Genomic DNA, 14,754 nt, shown 5'->3' with positions numbered 1-14,754 from the left:
TGTGGATATGTTTACAGGTTTCGAAGCAATATTCCAAGCAAAGTATTTTGGAGAAAATGGCAAAAGAGACCTTAAAAGTTCATGCATGCCTCCTAGGGGATTGGAGGGAAGGAGGCTTTTGAGATCTGCCTCAAAGGCCCCGGTCTCGGTGCCCCACTCCAGTTTCACAGGAGATAAAAGCCGCTACCAGAGAAAGGGCTTTTTCAGTAGGGGCACCTTGTCTGTGGAAAGTGCTTCCCTTTGAGACTCATCTGGCACCTACACATTTCCACATTTTAATAACTCTCTGCGTGTCGTACGTATTTTCTTTTGTCCTTCCTGAACAGAAAAGCCGCTACCAGAGAAAGGGTTTTTCTCAGTAGGAGCACCTTGTCTGTGGAAAGTGCTTCCCCTTGAGACTCATCTGGCACCTACACTACCTCTCTTTTAGGCAACAGACCTAAAGGGTCCCGTTTACCCAGGCTTTAAATTACAGGGCCGATCTCGTAAGGCCATTTTTATAGCATGAGTTCAGCCTGAAAGCCATTAAATTTCATTTCAAGCTGCTTAGTGATTCAACAGTTTTATGCTCCAGTGGGGTTTCCAATACTGGGTTTTTAAATCAACAGCTTTTGAGTTTTTCATGTTTTTGTTTCCTTTCGAAAGCCGCCTCAGGCAGGCTCCCAAAATAGGTGGCGGCAGAAACATTTTCTAAGCACACAAATAAAATAAATACGGTGCTGCCCATACCAATTTCTGTCTCCCACACTTAAGGTTGCCAGATCTTGGCTGGGAAATACCTGAAGATTTGGGGGGTGGAGCCTAGAGAGGAAGGGGCTTGGAGAAATGAGGGACAGCAGCACGGCACTGTGCCACGGAGTCCACCCTTCAAAGCAGCCCATTCTCTCCAGAGGAACTGATGTGCCTGTAGTCTGGAGGTCAGTTGTAGAAGCAGAAGATCTCCAGGCCCCTCCTCCTGAAGGTCGGCAGCCACCCCCACCCCAGCCCTTCCCTGTGGCCAGGAATTTATCTTTGTCCTGCCGCTTTGGTGAGAGAGCCTGCACTTTGCACTCCCCCACACCCCAGAAGCACATACCTTGTTCATCTGGGCCCTCCTCTTGGAGGAGATGGCCGTCTTTTCATAGAAGTCAATCAGCAACAGTACCGGGGTGATCCACCTAAGAACACAAGGACATCAGAAGAGCCCTGCTGGGTCAGACCAGTGAGGGTCCACCTAGTCCAGCATCTTGCCTCACACAGTGGCCGACCAGTTCCTCTGGAGGGCCGACAACAGGGCAGAGAGGCTGAGGCCTTTCAAAGAACATCAGAAGAGCCCTGCTGGATCAGACCGGTGGTCCATCCAGTCCGGCATCCTGCCTCAGACAGGCGTCAACAACAGGGCATAAGAGGCCGACGCCTTCGTAGGAACATAAGAAGAGGCCGGCTGGATCAGACCGGTGGTGTAGCTAGTCCAGCATCCTGCCTCTCAGAGTGGCTGACCAGATCCTGTGGACGGCCGACAACAAGGCACAGAGGCCGAGGCCTTCATAAGAACGTCAGAAGACCCCTGCTGGATCAGACCAGTGGTCCATCTTGTCCAGCAACTTGTCTCACAAAGGGGCTAACTGGTTCCTCTGGACATAAGGCCTTCCCCTGATGTTTTCCAAACTGAAAAGTCCCAGAGACTCTTCAGCCTTTCCTCAGAGGGAAGGTGCTCCAGCCCCCTCATCCCCTGCTCTGGACCTTTCCCCCAGCTCTGCAATGTCCCTCTAGAGATAAACAGAAGGCAAGTCGATCAGGCGCCAGTAACAGACGTGGTGGCAGTCAAGGGGCAGAAGCTGCAGAGACAACCACAGAGACAGAGACAGAGAGACAGACAGAGACAGAGAGACAGAGAGACAGAGAGACAGAGACAGAGAGAGAGAGAGACAGAGAGAGAGACAGAGAGGTCAAGGGGCAGAAGCTGCAGAGACAACCACACCCGGCCGGAGAGAGAGAGAGAGAGCGCACAAAGACCTCCTGGCCTCATTGCTTTCCAGCCGGGCGAACAGATCTGCCTCCGGGCGAAGAGATCGGTCTTTCCAGCCGGGCGAAGGGATGTGCCACCAACCCAGCCGGTGCATTCTCTGTGACTGAACCAGGAGATACGGACACACGCTCTCACTCATTCACTGCACGGGCAGAACTGGAGTCTGCCATTAGGTGCTCTCTGGCTCGTTCTTCCCAAATGACCTCCCCCCCCCCCCCCGCCGCCCCCCCGCCCGACCCTCCTTTTTGGGCCGCACGCCTCGCTTACTTTGGTGTTTGCACTTCCTTCTGCTCCTTGGCGGCCTGCAGGCAGGGCTGCACCACTTCCAGAAGCTTGATCAAAATGTTGAGAATGTTACTGGACTCCACCACTCGCGCGCAAGGCAGTTTCAGCTCCTGCAGGGAGGCGAAAGCAGAGAGGTTGGTTCCCCGGCAGCAGTGGAAGGGATCGAGGGGTTAACTGATTTATCACACTAAACCGGGTATTTTCCGAGTCTGTGGGCACAGCTGCAAAACGGCTGCCAAAGGAAGCGGAGCCAGCCACAAAAATGGCTGCTGCGTCTTTGTGCTGTGGTGGCAGCTGTCACAAAAGCGACATTTCAAAAATATCTGCACGGTCTAACAAAACTCCGATGGCCAGTTAGAAGCCTTGCTTGGCAAAGGCCTCATCTGGCCCTACCCACTTTCTAAAAACACCTGGCAGGCACCAGGAAAGGCAGTGGCGGGCACCCACGTTGGGGACCCCCCTGCACTAAACACTTAGGCCAAAGTTAAAGTCGTTATCATGGTATCGTGAGCAAACAAAACTTCCAAGGCATTTAAAAAAAATCCATCCTCATCTGGCCCTACCCACTTTCTAAAAACACCTGGCAGACACCAGGAAAGGGAGTGGCCGGCACCCAGGTGCCCACGGGCACCACGTTGGGGACCCCTGCACTAAACACTTAGGCCAAAGTTAAAGTTGTTATCATGGTATCGCGAGTAAACAAAACTTCAAGGCATTTTTTTAAAAAATCATACTTTAAAAACTCCAGCTTTATTGCCCTTTCACGCATAATTTAACCACTACATCAAGCTGGCTCTCTTAAGAGTTGAAGCGGACAACATTTTTCAAAACCCAGAAGCCCAAATCAGGGTTCCTATTCCCTCTCTTTTATTGTATTTCAGGTACTCAAGAACCGTCTCTGAAGACCTTTTTAAACCGAACCTTTTAATGTCTCTTAAGAGACTGATGCGGGTGCTGGGGGGGGGGGGGGGGGGATCGGCTCCTCTACCACAGGACAAAGGCTTTATTATAGTACAAAGCTGTCCTGTCAGAGTTTTAATTACAGAACGCAGAGTACTATGGGGGCTGACTTAACCACAGCAGTTCCAAAGCTGTTTTTAAAGTGTTCAAAGCACAGGAGCAGCTAAACTGTCTGGGCTCAATACCTGCCACAAGTCCGCCGCAGTACAGAAAAGCTACAGGGTGTGGGGAACAAATTCAACTTCTTAAGAATCTCAGCTCATTAAAAAAAAACAAGACTGAGAACACACCCCTGGCCCTTCTGGCTGCAAATGTATCGCAGCTGCCAAGTGTACAAGCTTTGCTTGCTGAAATCTCAGAAATAAGAGCAATCACTCTGATTTTTATGGGCAGCGGCGGGGTTTTAGTACCCCCCCCCACTACCAAATGCAGAAGTTGAGCAAAAACTAGCCAGAAATTTTCAGAACTGTGTACATTAAGCAGAATTGGTTTCTCCCTCTTACTTCACAGTGTTACAAGACAAAAAATGGGATATGCCATGCAGGCCCGTGAACAGGATTTTGTGGCTTGTGGGGCAAATTTTTTCCTGGTGGGGCTGAAGTTCTCAGTGCAGAAAGAAAAGCCATTTAACTGATAGAAAGCTGTGACCAGGGTAGATCTCGTAAACTGCAAGTGTCAACCCACTTTAGATGACAGTTCTCAGCTGCTGCAAGTTAATCACTTCCGCCAGCCTAAGCAACAATTCTGATCACAAGTCGGCAGGTGGGGGTGATGACTTCTAGAGCCAAGGAAGCTAACGGGCAGAAACACTCTCTTAAAGGAGACCAGTTTCTGGACACAGAAGGGATCCTAGAGGTCACCTACTCCAACCCACTTGCTCGGCGCCGGAATTAGTCAACTACAGCACCCCTCTCCCTGCTTAAAGGAGCGCACACCTTTAAAAAATGTCTTTAAATGATTGAAAAAAAGCACAGGATAAATTCTTGTGGGACTGTCCCTTTAAGAACAGGGGCAGAGCCCCCCAAAAGCCCCACCATAGTTAAAAGCCTGGCGCCATGTCTTCCTTGAGGGAAGAGGATATAAAATTCATCACTGCCTCGTGACCTTCAGTGGGAAACAAGCTGCCCACAGAAGCAGCCACAGAAGTCACCTGGTGGCTCTAGCATCTAACAGTTAAAAATAAGGACTCGGTAGGAAATCGACTGAACCGACTGGGTTGTTGACTCTTCCAAGGGCAGTCGCTTAAGTCACTGGTTCAAGCGCAACAGCCTCTTCGTCCCCTTCTCCCCAGCTATGGATCACTGTACTAGCTGTTGCGGAGGACACGGTTGGCCTCCCGCCTCACCTCAAAGAGCAAAGTGAGCAGCAGGATGCGTGTGGCCAGGTTGGAGGCCTGGGGCAAGGTGGCCATCTGGCTGATCCACTCGGAGACGGTCTTGGTGTCGCTGGTGGTCAGGGGCAACGCGGCTTTGATGAGCACGTCGGCCGCTTCCCACACCTGCCAAAGAAAAGGGCATCAGTGGAACACAGATCTTAAGAGCAGCTAGAATTGTATTTGCTAGAAAATGGAAAGACAGTAAAGTTCCAACTAAAGAAGAATTTATTCTTAAGTTACTGGATATTGCAGAGATGGAAAAATTAACTTTCATTATTGAAGAGAAAAGTTTGGAGATTTATGAAAATTATTGGCCTTGTTTCCATAAATGGATGAAAGAAATCTAATTTCGGTTTAACATATTGAACTAAGCTTGTTCGGCATGTATAATTTAACAGTGGTATAAATATAGTTATTTTGCGTGTACTATGAAGACCTCCGTAAATATGTATCTATGATTTAAGGACGATGTACATTTATTTGGAAAATCAATTAAAAAAAATTTAAAAAGTTAAAAAAAAGAAGAACCCAGAAGTTAAGCCTGTCCCAATCAACACTCCCAATCCATTACAAGACCTCCAGGGAGACAAAAGCATCAGGAAATATCTAGTGAAAGTACCAAGGAGCGTATGGACACTAGACCCTGCACCCAGTGGGGCAGAAGGAAGCTTTCTTCTTCAGAGATGCCGAGCGCAGCAAGAAGAGCTACACTTGACTGCTCTGAACCCTCTGGCGCCTCAGCCTTGCTTGTGCTCCGTTTGTGCAAAAATCTTTCCAGATAGCACAACCACTCAACACTGTGGCTAGTGAACACACGCTTATCATCCGAGGGCCATTTCAAATGTGGTCTTCTTGTCCCATCAGGATAGAAAATCCCGCACAATACTTTGCCTGATGGACAGATATGAGTCTACTTCCCCACCCTTCGTGAGGGTCACTGTGGCTTCTGTCTTCTACCTTGTGCACGCAATTTATTCTTTTCACTTTATTAACTTGATTTACATAATTGATAGTTCACCTTTCTCACAGGGACTCAAGTCGGATTACAGAGCGAGTCAGTATGGTCAACAAAATGGGACATTCCTTAACCAACGCATTAGGAATCTCTGGAACCACCAGAAAGAAAACAAACCCATGGCGTATGTAGGAACATGACAGACAGATCAAGATGGCAGATCTTAAGAGCAGCTAGAATTGTATTTGCTAGAAAATGGAAAGACAGTAAAGTTCCAACTAAAGAAGAATTTATTCTTAAGTTACTGGATATTGCAGAGATGGAAAAATTAACTTTCATTATTGAAGAGAAAAGTTTGGAGATTTATGAAAATTATTGGCCTCGTTTCTATAAATGGATGAAATAAATCTAATTTCGGTTTAACATATTGAACTAAGCTTGTTTGGCATGTATAATTTAATAGTGGCATAAATATAGTCATTTTGCGTGTACTATGAAGACCTCCGTAAATATGTATCTATGATTTAAGGACGATGTACATTTATTTGGAAAATCAATTAAAAAAAATTTAAAAAGTTAAAAAAAAGAAGAACCCAGAAGTTAAGCCTGTCCCAATCAACACTCCCAATCCATTACAAGACCTCCAGGGAGACAAAAGCATCAGGAAATATCTAGTGAAAGTACCAAGGAGCGTATGGACACTAGACCCTGCACCCAGTGGGGCAGAAGGAAGCTTTCTTCTTCAGAGATGCCGAGCGCAGCAAGAAGAGCTACACTTGACTGCTCTGAACCCTCCGGCGCCTCAGCCTTGCTTGCGCTCTGTTTGTGCAAAAATCTTTTCAGATAGCACAACCACTCAACACTGTGCTAGTGAACACACGCTTATCATCCGAGGGCCATTTCAAATGTGGTCTTCTTGTCCCATCAGGATAGAAAATCCCGCACAATACTTTGCCTGATGGACAGATATGAGTCTACTTCCCCACCCTTCGTGAGGGTCACTGTGGCTTCTGTCTTCTACCTTGGGCACGCAATTTATTCTTTTCACTTTATTTACATAATTTATAGTCCGCCTTTCTCACAGGGACTCAAGTCGGATTACAGAGCGAGTCAGTACGGTCAACAAAATGGGACGTTCCTTAACCAACGCATTAGGAATTTCTGGAACTACCAGAAAGAAAACTAACCCATGGCGTAAGTAGGAACATGACAGACAGATCAAGATGGGTAGCTGTGGTACTCTGTCTTTTCTAATAGTAACAGGACACATGGAGTGGTACAGAAATTAAATAACAGTATCCCACTTACAATAAGCTGCACACAGCAGTACAGACCACGAGTCCCAATCATTTATCCAAGTAAATTCATGAACCGTTTTGTACAGTGCAGCCCTAGTACCTGCACAGAAAAGCCACACAAAGAAGAGACACGGTTGTCTCTCATGTGCAGCTATGCACTTCCTTTTCCTCTCATGGAAGTCACATGGAGCAAGTGCTGACCAGTCCCTGAGGGCTGCCATCCAGACCGTACACAGCTCCAGTTATCGGAACTCATTCCCTTCCTGGGTCCTCAAAGCCCACGCGCCAACTCCATTCTAAGTTTGTAGCTGACAAGCACAGGAGCTTTTTGACAACTCACAGCTAGGCTAGTCTCTCCTACACCAGAATACCGAATCATAGAGTTGGAAAAGGACCTCCAGGGTCATCTAGTCCAACCCCCTGCACGATGCAGGGAATCCAGAAAGACCTCCCTCCCCCCCACACACACCCAGTGACCCCTGCTCCATGCCCAGAAGATGGCAAAAGAACCCCTCCAGGATGCCAAGCCAAAACGGCCTAGAGAAAAATGGCTGCCTGACCCCAGAGTGGCAATCAGCATTTCCTTGGGCGTGTAAGAAAGGGTCACGAGAACTAATAAGCACTGAGGCAACCCTTCCTGCCCTCCCTCTCATAATCTGCCTAAGTTCACAGAACCAGTGCGAAAGAAAGCAGCTGTATACACGCACTAAAGAAAAACTGCAAATATGTGATTTCAATATTATATTGTAACAGAAGTACAACAATCAAAGCTCGATACCTCATATACTTTGAAGGAAAAAAAGGAGGTCCAAAAAAACTGAAGTTGACAAAATCCTCCTTGACGAAATTCTCCTCAAATCCGACCTCAGTTTTTCGGACCTCCTTTTTTTCACATGCATATGAGGTATCGAGCTTTGATTGCTGTACTTCTGTTACGGTGTAATATTGAAATCACATATTTGCAAATTTTCTTTAGCGCATGTATACAGCTTCTTTCTATGTCGCACTCAGTTCATAGGATCAGCATCGCTGTCCGATGGCCATCTTAGACTCTGTTTGAAAACCTCCTAAAGAAGGAGAGCCCGCCACCGCCTGGGGAAGCCTGTCCCACTGAGGAACCCCTCTGACTGTCAGGAAGTTCTTCCTCATGTTTAGCCGAAAACTCTGCTGATTTAATTTCAACCCGTTGGTTCTGGTCCGACCTTCTGGGGCAACAGGAAACAACTCCGTACCACCCCCTCTACGACAGGCCCTTCGAGCACTTGAAGATGGTGATCCTATCGCCTCACAGTCGTCTCCTCCCCAAGCGAAACCACAACATGCCACATTATCTCACAATGCTAACGGCAAAAGGGGACAAACGCCAGCGCAGGAACCGAGCGGGCTGCCCGGACGCTTCTCCTGAGGGAGAGCAGGTGTGGCCTGACCTGATTGACCACTTGCTTGAGGATCATGTCTCTGTAGTCGGCTCCGTTGCGCTTGATGGCCGTCATGATGAGGTCGCAGACCCGGTACACGGTGTCCGGCAGCTCGTCCAGCAGGTGGAAGCAGCCGGGCAGCATGGTGTCGGTGAAGTTGTGCAGCTCCTCTTGCTCCAGCGGTTCGGCGTCCTGGAACTTCTCCAGGCACTTGGCTTCCTCCTCCTCCTGCTTCTCCCGGGCCTTGCGCTCCTCTTCCTCCTTCCGACAAGCGGCTTCCTAGGGGACCGAAGCATCTGGTAAGGTGGGGCGGCCTCCACGAGAGGTGAATCTACACAAGGGCCTTAAAGCCGCCGTTTTTTGCCATCTGCTCCTCTACCCATCACCTTTGGGCTTGTTGTTACTTATTTATTTGACTGTGGACAGGCTCGGGGTGGTTCACAACAATCTCAATACGATACCATTAAAACAACAATTAAATTACAATTAAAACAATTATGACCTAGCAACACTCTAATCTCAGGCCACAGCCCCCCCCCGGGGGGGGGGCTTCCTCTGTGTCACTGCAAACAAACTGCATAAAGTGGCCCAAGGGACATCCATTTAGCCTCGACTAGAACTGGGGCTTTCTTTGCCCTGGCCCGGGCCTGGTGGAACATGCTCCTGCGTCAGACCAGCCCCCCCCCGCAGGACCTTTCATCGTTCTGCAGGGCCTGTAAAATGGAGCTGTTCCGTCAGGCCTCTGGTTGAGGCGGTGGGCGCCTAGCAAAAGAGTCGGCCTCCCCTGCTGAAGACACCACTCCCACGCGGCCCGGATTAAACACACTCACGAGTCCAGCAGCACCAGGATTGGAGACTGTGCGATAACTGGTGCCATCTGTTTTAAACTATTCGTTTTAATGTTTTAATTATTTATCACCATGTTTTTTGTGATACCAAATGGCTTAAAATCATCTGTTGTGATCTGCCCTGAGCCCGTTTGCAGGGAGGGTGGAATATAAATGGGGGGGGGAGTGCTGGGGGGGGGGCAACGCTCCCCCTAAGCTGTGGAGTCTTGTGAGCCAAAAGTCTACTTTGTGAGCTACTGGCACTAACGTTGTGAGCGAGCGATTTGGCTACCGCATAAATTAGTTGTTGGATGGATTACCTCTGGGGATTCCGCTCTCTGATCCATGGGGATGTCCTGTCCCAGGGACATGGCAATTGCCCTCATCATCTGGTCTTCTTCAGACATGCTCAGATCCTGCAGCGCAACCCAGAAACAACTCCGTAAGGACCCTAAACTCTAGCTGAAGGGGAGGCTGGACAGTTTGGCCCAAACCACAAGTGGAAACGGGGCGAGTCCCCTGGTTGGATACACGCTTCGGAAAAATCCTGACACCCGAGTGCATCGCACCAGGGAACTTTGTTTTCCTCCCCAAGGGAACAGCTCCCCAAGATCGGGACGCGGGAGGAACCACCCACTCTTGCTAAGAAGTAAAGGTTTAGCCTTACTCTCACAACCCCACCCATGAGCGGGGGAGGGTGGGTCAGCAGGTATTCCGTGGCTTGTTCCATGGTGCTGGTGTTCAACAGAGCCTCCATGGCATGCTCCCGAGTGAAGCCCATGTCCATCAACTGAAAAGGCAAAGGCATAAGCGTGTTAAGGGTTCAGCAATGCAAGATGAGGCCCCGGCTCGGGGGGGTCTGCCTCATCCTTGGATGGGAGGGGCCTTGGGACCAGAGTGCCACTTCTGTGGAGCACTGAAAGCAATTAAGTCAGAAGAACATCAGAAGAGACTTGCTGGATCAGACTTGTGAAGCATCCTACCTCACAGAGTGGCCAACCAGCCCAGTGTCCCATCTCAGACAGAGGCCAACCAGTTCCTCAGGAGGGCCAACAACAGGGCAGAGAGGCCGAGGCCTTCCCCTGATAAGAACACTAGAAGAGCCCTTCTGGATCAGACCAGTGGTCCATCTAGTCCAGAATCCTGTCTCACACAATGGCCAACAACATAACTTAGAGGCCAAGGCCTTCCCTTGACGTTGGCTCCTGGCTCTGGGATTCAGAGGCTTAGTGCCTCTGAATGTGGAGATTCCTCATAGCCACCATGGCTAGTAGCCATTGATAGACTTTTCCTCCATGAATCTATCTAATCCCCTGTTAAAGCTGTTTATTCCTGTGGCCTTCGCTACATCCTCCGGCAGCAAACTCCGCATTTTAATCGCTTGCTGTCAATGTCCCCCGAAGCTGTGGAGTCTTGTGAGCAAAAGCTCTACATTGTGAGCTACTGACATTACGGTTGTGAGCGAGTGATTTGGCTCCTGTATAAATTAGTCTGCTCTTGAGCCATCCCTTCCTGAGCTGAGACAAAAAATGTGTGAGCCGGTGGCGGAAAAAACTGTGAGCTGGCTCACACTAACTCAGCTTAGAGGGAACACTGCTCGCTGTGTAAAGAGGGTTAATTCCTTTTGTCCATCCTGAACCTACTGCCCATCAGCTTCACTGGGTCAGTTCTAGTATTTTGGGAGAGGGAGGAAAAGTTCTCTTCGCCAACTCTCTCCAGCCCGTGCATAATTACATAAACCTCTCCCATTGCCCCCACCCCCCAAAATCGTCTCTTTTCTAAACTGGAAAATCCCGGACTTTCCAGCCTTTCACAGGGAAGGTACTCCGACCCTCTTAATCATCTTGGTGACTCTCTTCTGTACTTTTCCCAGCTCTGCAATATCCTTTCGGAGACACGGTGGCCAGAGCGCCTACCTGCTGCAGCTGCTGTTGGTTCACCTGAGGCTCCCTCCGGGCCCCGCCCTCCTCCTGCCCAGCTTCTTCCTCGTTGCGAGTTCCCTCTTTCTCCTTTCCGAGGCGCTCGCGGATGACGGGCTCCCCACGCAGGATGTGGCACAGGATGGCCAACATGGACTCCGCCATACGGCCTCCGTAGACCTTCAGAGGCTTGCGGTTCCACAGGTTTTTGATGCACGTGAAGGCCGCCTGCAGAGCAGAGAGAGTGAGTTTGGAAGATGAATTTGTACGAGTGACAGGCTGGCAAAGGGGTGCATCTTTTAGACGCATGAGTTAGAAGAGGTCCCCAATATGCTACCTTCTGCTTCAAATAACCGTGTGTTTGTTTCCCCCACCCCCGTATTTTTGCATTTGTGTATATGCGTGTGCGTGGGCCCATGCCTGGAAGTCATGGTGACCTCTGGCAACTCCGACTGGGGGCATGGAGGATCTTCGGAGAAGTGGGTTGAGAGCCTCTGCCTCCCAGCCCTGGTATTCCCTAGAGATCTCCCATCCAAATACTTGCCAGGGTCAGCCTCGCTTAGTTTCTGAGATCTGACTAGATTGGGCTTGCCTGGGCTATCCAGGTCAGGGCTGCTTTGGATCAATGTTTTGACTGCACAAAGACCTGTTTACGAGTCTAAAACACTAGTGATGAACTATTTCCCATCAACTACCAGACAGCTTACGGAAATCCTGTAGGATTTTTTCAAGGCAAGAAGAGGAGGAGGAGGAGATTGGATTTATACCCTGCCCTTCACTACCCAAAGGAGTCTCCGAGCGGCTTACAACCTCCTTCCCCTCCCCCTCCCCACAACAGACACCTTATGAGGTAGGTGGGGCTGAGAGAGCTCTGACAGAAACTGCCCTTTTTCAAGAACAGCTGTGACAGAACTATGGCTTGCCCAAGGTCATCCAGCAGGTGCAAGTGGAGGAGTGGGGAATCAAACCCAGTTCTCCCAGATTAGAGTCCGCACACTTAATCACTCCACCAAACTGGTGAACAGAGGTGGTTTGCCATCGCCTGCATCTATGACACGCCCCTGGCATTCCCTGGCAGTCTCCCACCCAAATACTGATCACAACCAACCTTTGCTCAGCTTCCAAGATCTGATGAGAATAGGGCAAGCCTGGGCCACCCAGGTCAAGGCAAGAAATTGACACAGGTGATTTGCCATTGACCCTGGGCTTACTTACTGGTCCCTCATCCAAACGCTAACCAGGGCCGACCCTGCTTAGCTTCAGGGATCTGACGAGATTGGGCTAGCCTGGGCTATCCAGGTCAGGGCTATTTATGTAGCACAGGGGCCCTCAACCTTTTCGACCCGGTGGGCACACTTTGAATGCTGACCCCGCTGGATGGGCAGAGCCACTAAATGGCCACCTGAAAAGCCCAAATGCAGGGGACGAGAGGGATTTTTTTTTTATTAATGGAAGGTTTCTTTCACTTACCGTGAATCTTCCTTTCTCGGTGGTTCTTCGTGGGACATTCCTCGCGTCCGAGTTTGGTTCTAGTTAGAAATTCAGTTTCCTTCATTGTGCCCTTTTTTGTTTAAAGGGGCTGTTGTCAGTCTCTGTTTTTGGGGAGATGTTGTCTTCTTTCTAGTACTTCCTCCTCTTTCAAGCATTTGATCCAGGCGGGGAGGGGGCTTATCCCCTTGGAGGCTGTCCAGTTATCTTCAAGCCCGAAATACCCCCCCCCCCGGAAAAGTACTAGAAAGAAGACAACATCTCCCCACAAACAGAGAGACAAACAGCCCCTTTAAACAAAAAAGGGCACAATGAAGGAAACTGAGTTTCTAACTAGAACCAAACTCGGACGCGGGGAATGTCCCATGAAGAACCACTGGAGAAATGCACTGGAAAAGACGAGTCAGAAAGAGAGAGAGAGAGAAAAAACAATGCTGTACTGGCAAGCTATCGCTGAAGTGTTTATTTTTAATCTTTACAGCCAATCAAATCTCAGATGGGCAATCAGAAGCCCTACTGGGGCAGGAGCCGACCTGGCCCCACCCACTTTCTGAAGACACTGGGCAGAGAACCAGGAGAGCCGCCGACAGGCACCATGACGAAACACCCCCCCCCCCGTGCACCACTTTGGGGATCCCTGACGTAGCACATCAGAAAGTGTTCAAAGTCTGTTGCGAGGATTACGAAGAACTGAACGTGAGTCGTTTGCGTGTCTCCAGATTCCTGCCTGGACACGTCATCTCGATCTAGCCACGTTAACACCCGTGGCCCACGGGGCACCCCACTGACCTACGCATTTCCCCTTGCGCACCGTGCCTTGCGTAGCTGAAAAGGGGACGAGCCCTGGCCGCTCACCTTCTGGGTCACCACAAGGAAACGCAGAGCACTGAACTGCAGGTAGTTCTGCCCACCTGGCAGCTTGGCAGGCAAGGAGTGGGGCGACTCCAGCACGGTGGTGGGATTCACCATTTTTTCCACCAGCATAAGCCAGGCGTCCAGAAACTCTCCGGTGCCGTCGGGCAAGTCCGGATGCTCCAGCCCCTCGGCGACGGGGACTCTGCCGCCCATGGAGAGGGCCCAGTTGAAAGTCCTGTGGGGCGGGGGGGAGAAGGATGGATTAAGCACCACACGAGCGAAGCTCTAAAACAATCCGTTCTGGGCAATAGCCTTAGCTCTCCACCCTAGAACCCATTTCTTGTCTGTTGAATGCAGACACACACACCCCGCCCAATTTTCAGCCTCTAAGACTAAAGACAATAAGGAGCACAACGGATACGTGCTTGGTGTCTTGGGCCAGCTTGACCAGCCTGTGAGTGGGATTTGGACTTGGGTCTCCCAGACAGTAGTCTGACACTCTTAACCTCTATACCACACTGGCTCTTTAAGTAGTCATTAGAAAACAGCAAGGAAAAAGGCAACACCCAGAGCTTTCTGGCAGGACCCTAAAGCCTTAGCTCTCCACCCTAGAACCCATTGCTTGTCTGTTGAATGCAGAAACACCCCCCACCCAATTTTCAGCCTCTAAGACTAAAGACGATAAGGAGCACAACGGATACGTGCATGGTGTCTTGGGCCAGCTTGACCAGCCTGAGTCCAGTGTGGCTGAAGACTCCTCAAGAGTCCAGGAGCCACACGCAGACAGCTCTGAACCAGGAACAGCTGGTGAATCAGATACAGGAGGCTCCAGATTCATCGCCAGCAGCTGACCTAGCTCTGAAGCAGTTGATGAAGCAGCGCTGCAGGAAACGTAGCCCACCAGGCTCCTCCTCGTTAACTGAACAGAGAAGGGAAAAGCTCCGACAAGACCTGAGGGCACACAGACAGAGTGCGGCGCCTCGTGGCTCGACGACAGCTGCTTGATGACAGCAGTTCTGAGTAAGTGCAAGAGCACCTCCAGGCAGATGGCTGTAATCAGGCTTTTAAAGGAATGCCTATATAAATCAGACCTGGAGAACTGTGGATTGTGGGAGCAACTCGTCACCCCCTCCCCTGAGTTTTGCGGCCACAACTCCAGAGGCTGCCTGCCCCCTGTCACCTGACCGTCGGCTCTGCTTTTCGGACCTGCCCCGAACCTTGCTGATCAATGACCTCGATACGGCCTTGACTCTGCTTTCCGGAACAACCCATGGACTCCGACTGTTGCTAAACCGGTATTTGATCTCTGGACTGGACTCTTGAGTATGATCTATAGTTCTGTTGCCTTGGTCCGCCTGTGTTCCAG

The 14,754-nt window shown here is 50.0% G+C and overlaps 1 protein-coding gene across 1 annotated transcript in view; it reads right to left on the bottom strand.

The window, feature by feature from the left end:
* HUWE1 (HECT, UBA and WWE domain containing 1, E3 ubiquitin protein ligase) overlaps positions 1-14,754 on the bottom strand; it is a 126,549-nt gene that overhangs the window by 53,223 nt on the left and 58,572 nt on the right. The window contains exons 29-36 of the mRNA XM_015422763.1: positions 13,389-13,623; positions 11,043-11,273; positions 9,794-9,916; positions 9,447-9,542; positions 8,309-8,578; positions 4,599-4,751; positions 2,276-2,403; positions 1,076-1,157 (exon numbers count right to left, since the gene is read on the bottom strand). Of these exons, the coding sequence (XP_015278249.1) occupies positions 1,076-1,157; positions 2,276-2,403; positions 4,599-4,751; positions 8,309-8,578; positions 9,447-9,542; positions 9,794-9,916; positions 11,043-11,273; positions 13,389-13,623 (1,318 nt within the window). The remainder of the gene's footprint in view (positions 1-1,075; positions 1,158-2,275; positions 2,404-4,598; positions 4,752-8,308; positions 8,579-9,446; positions 9,543-9,793; positions 9,917-11,042; positions 11,274-13,388; positions 13,624-14,754) is intronic.

This window comes from Gekko japonicus, unplaced genomic scaffold (assembly GCF_001447785.1).
Source record: "Gekko japonicus isolate JY-2015 unplaced genomic scaffold, Gekko_japonicus_V1.1 scaffold3302, whole genome shotgun sequence".
In the NCBI taxonomy this organism is placed as follows: Eukaryota; Metazoa; Chordata; class Lepidosauria; order Squamata; family Gekkonidae; genus Gekko; species Gekko japonicus.
The sequence above is the reverse complement of the archived record's forward strand: the minus strand, read 5'-3'. Positions and strand labels throughout refer to the sequence as shown.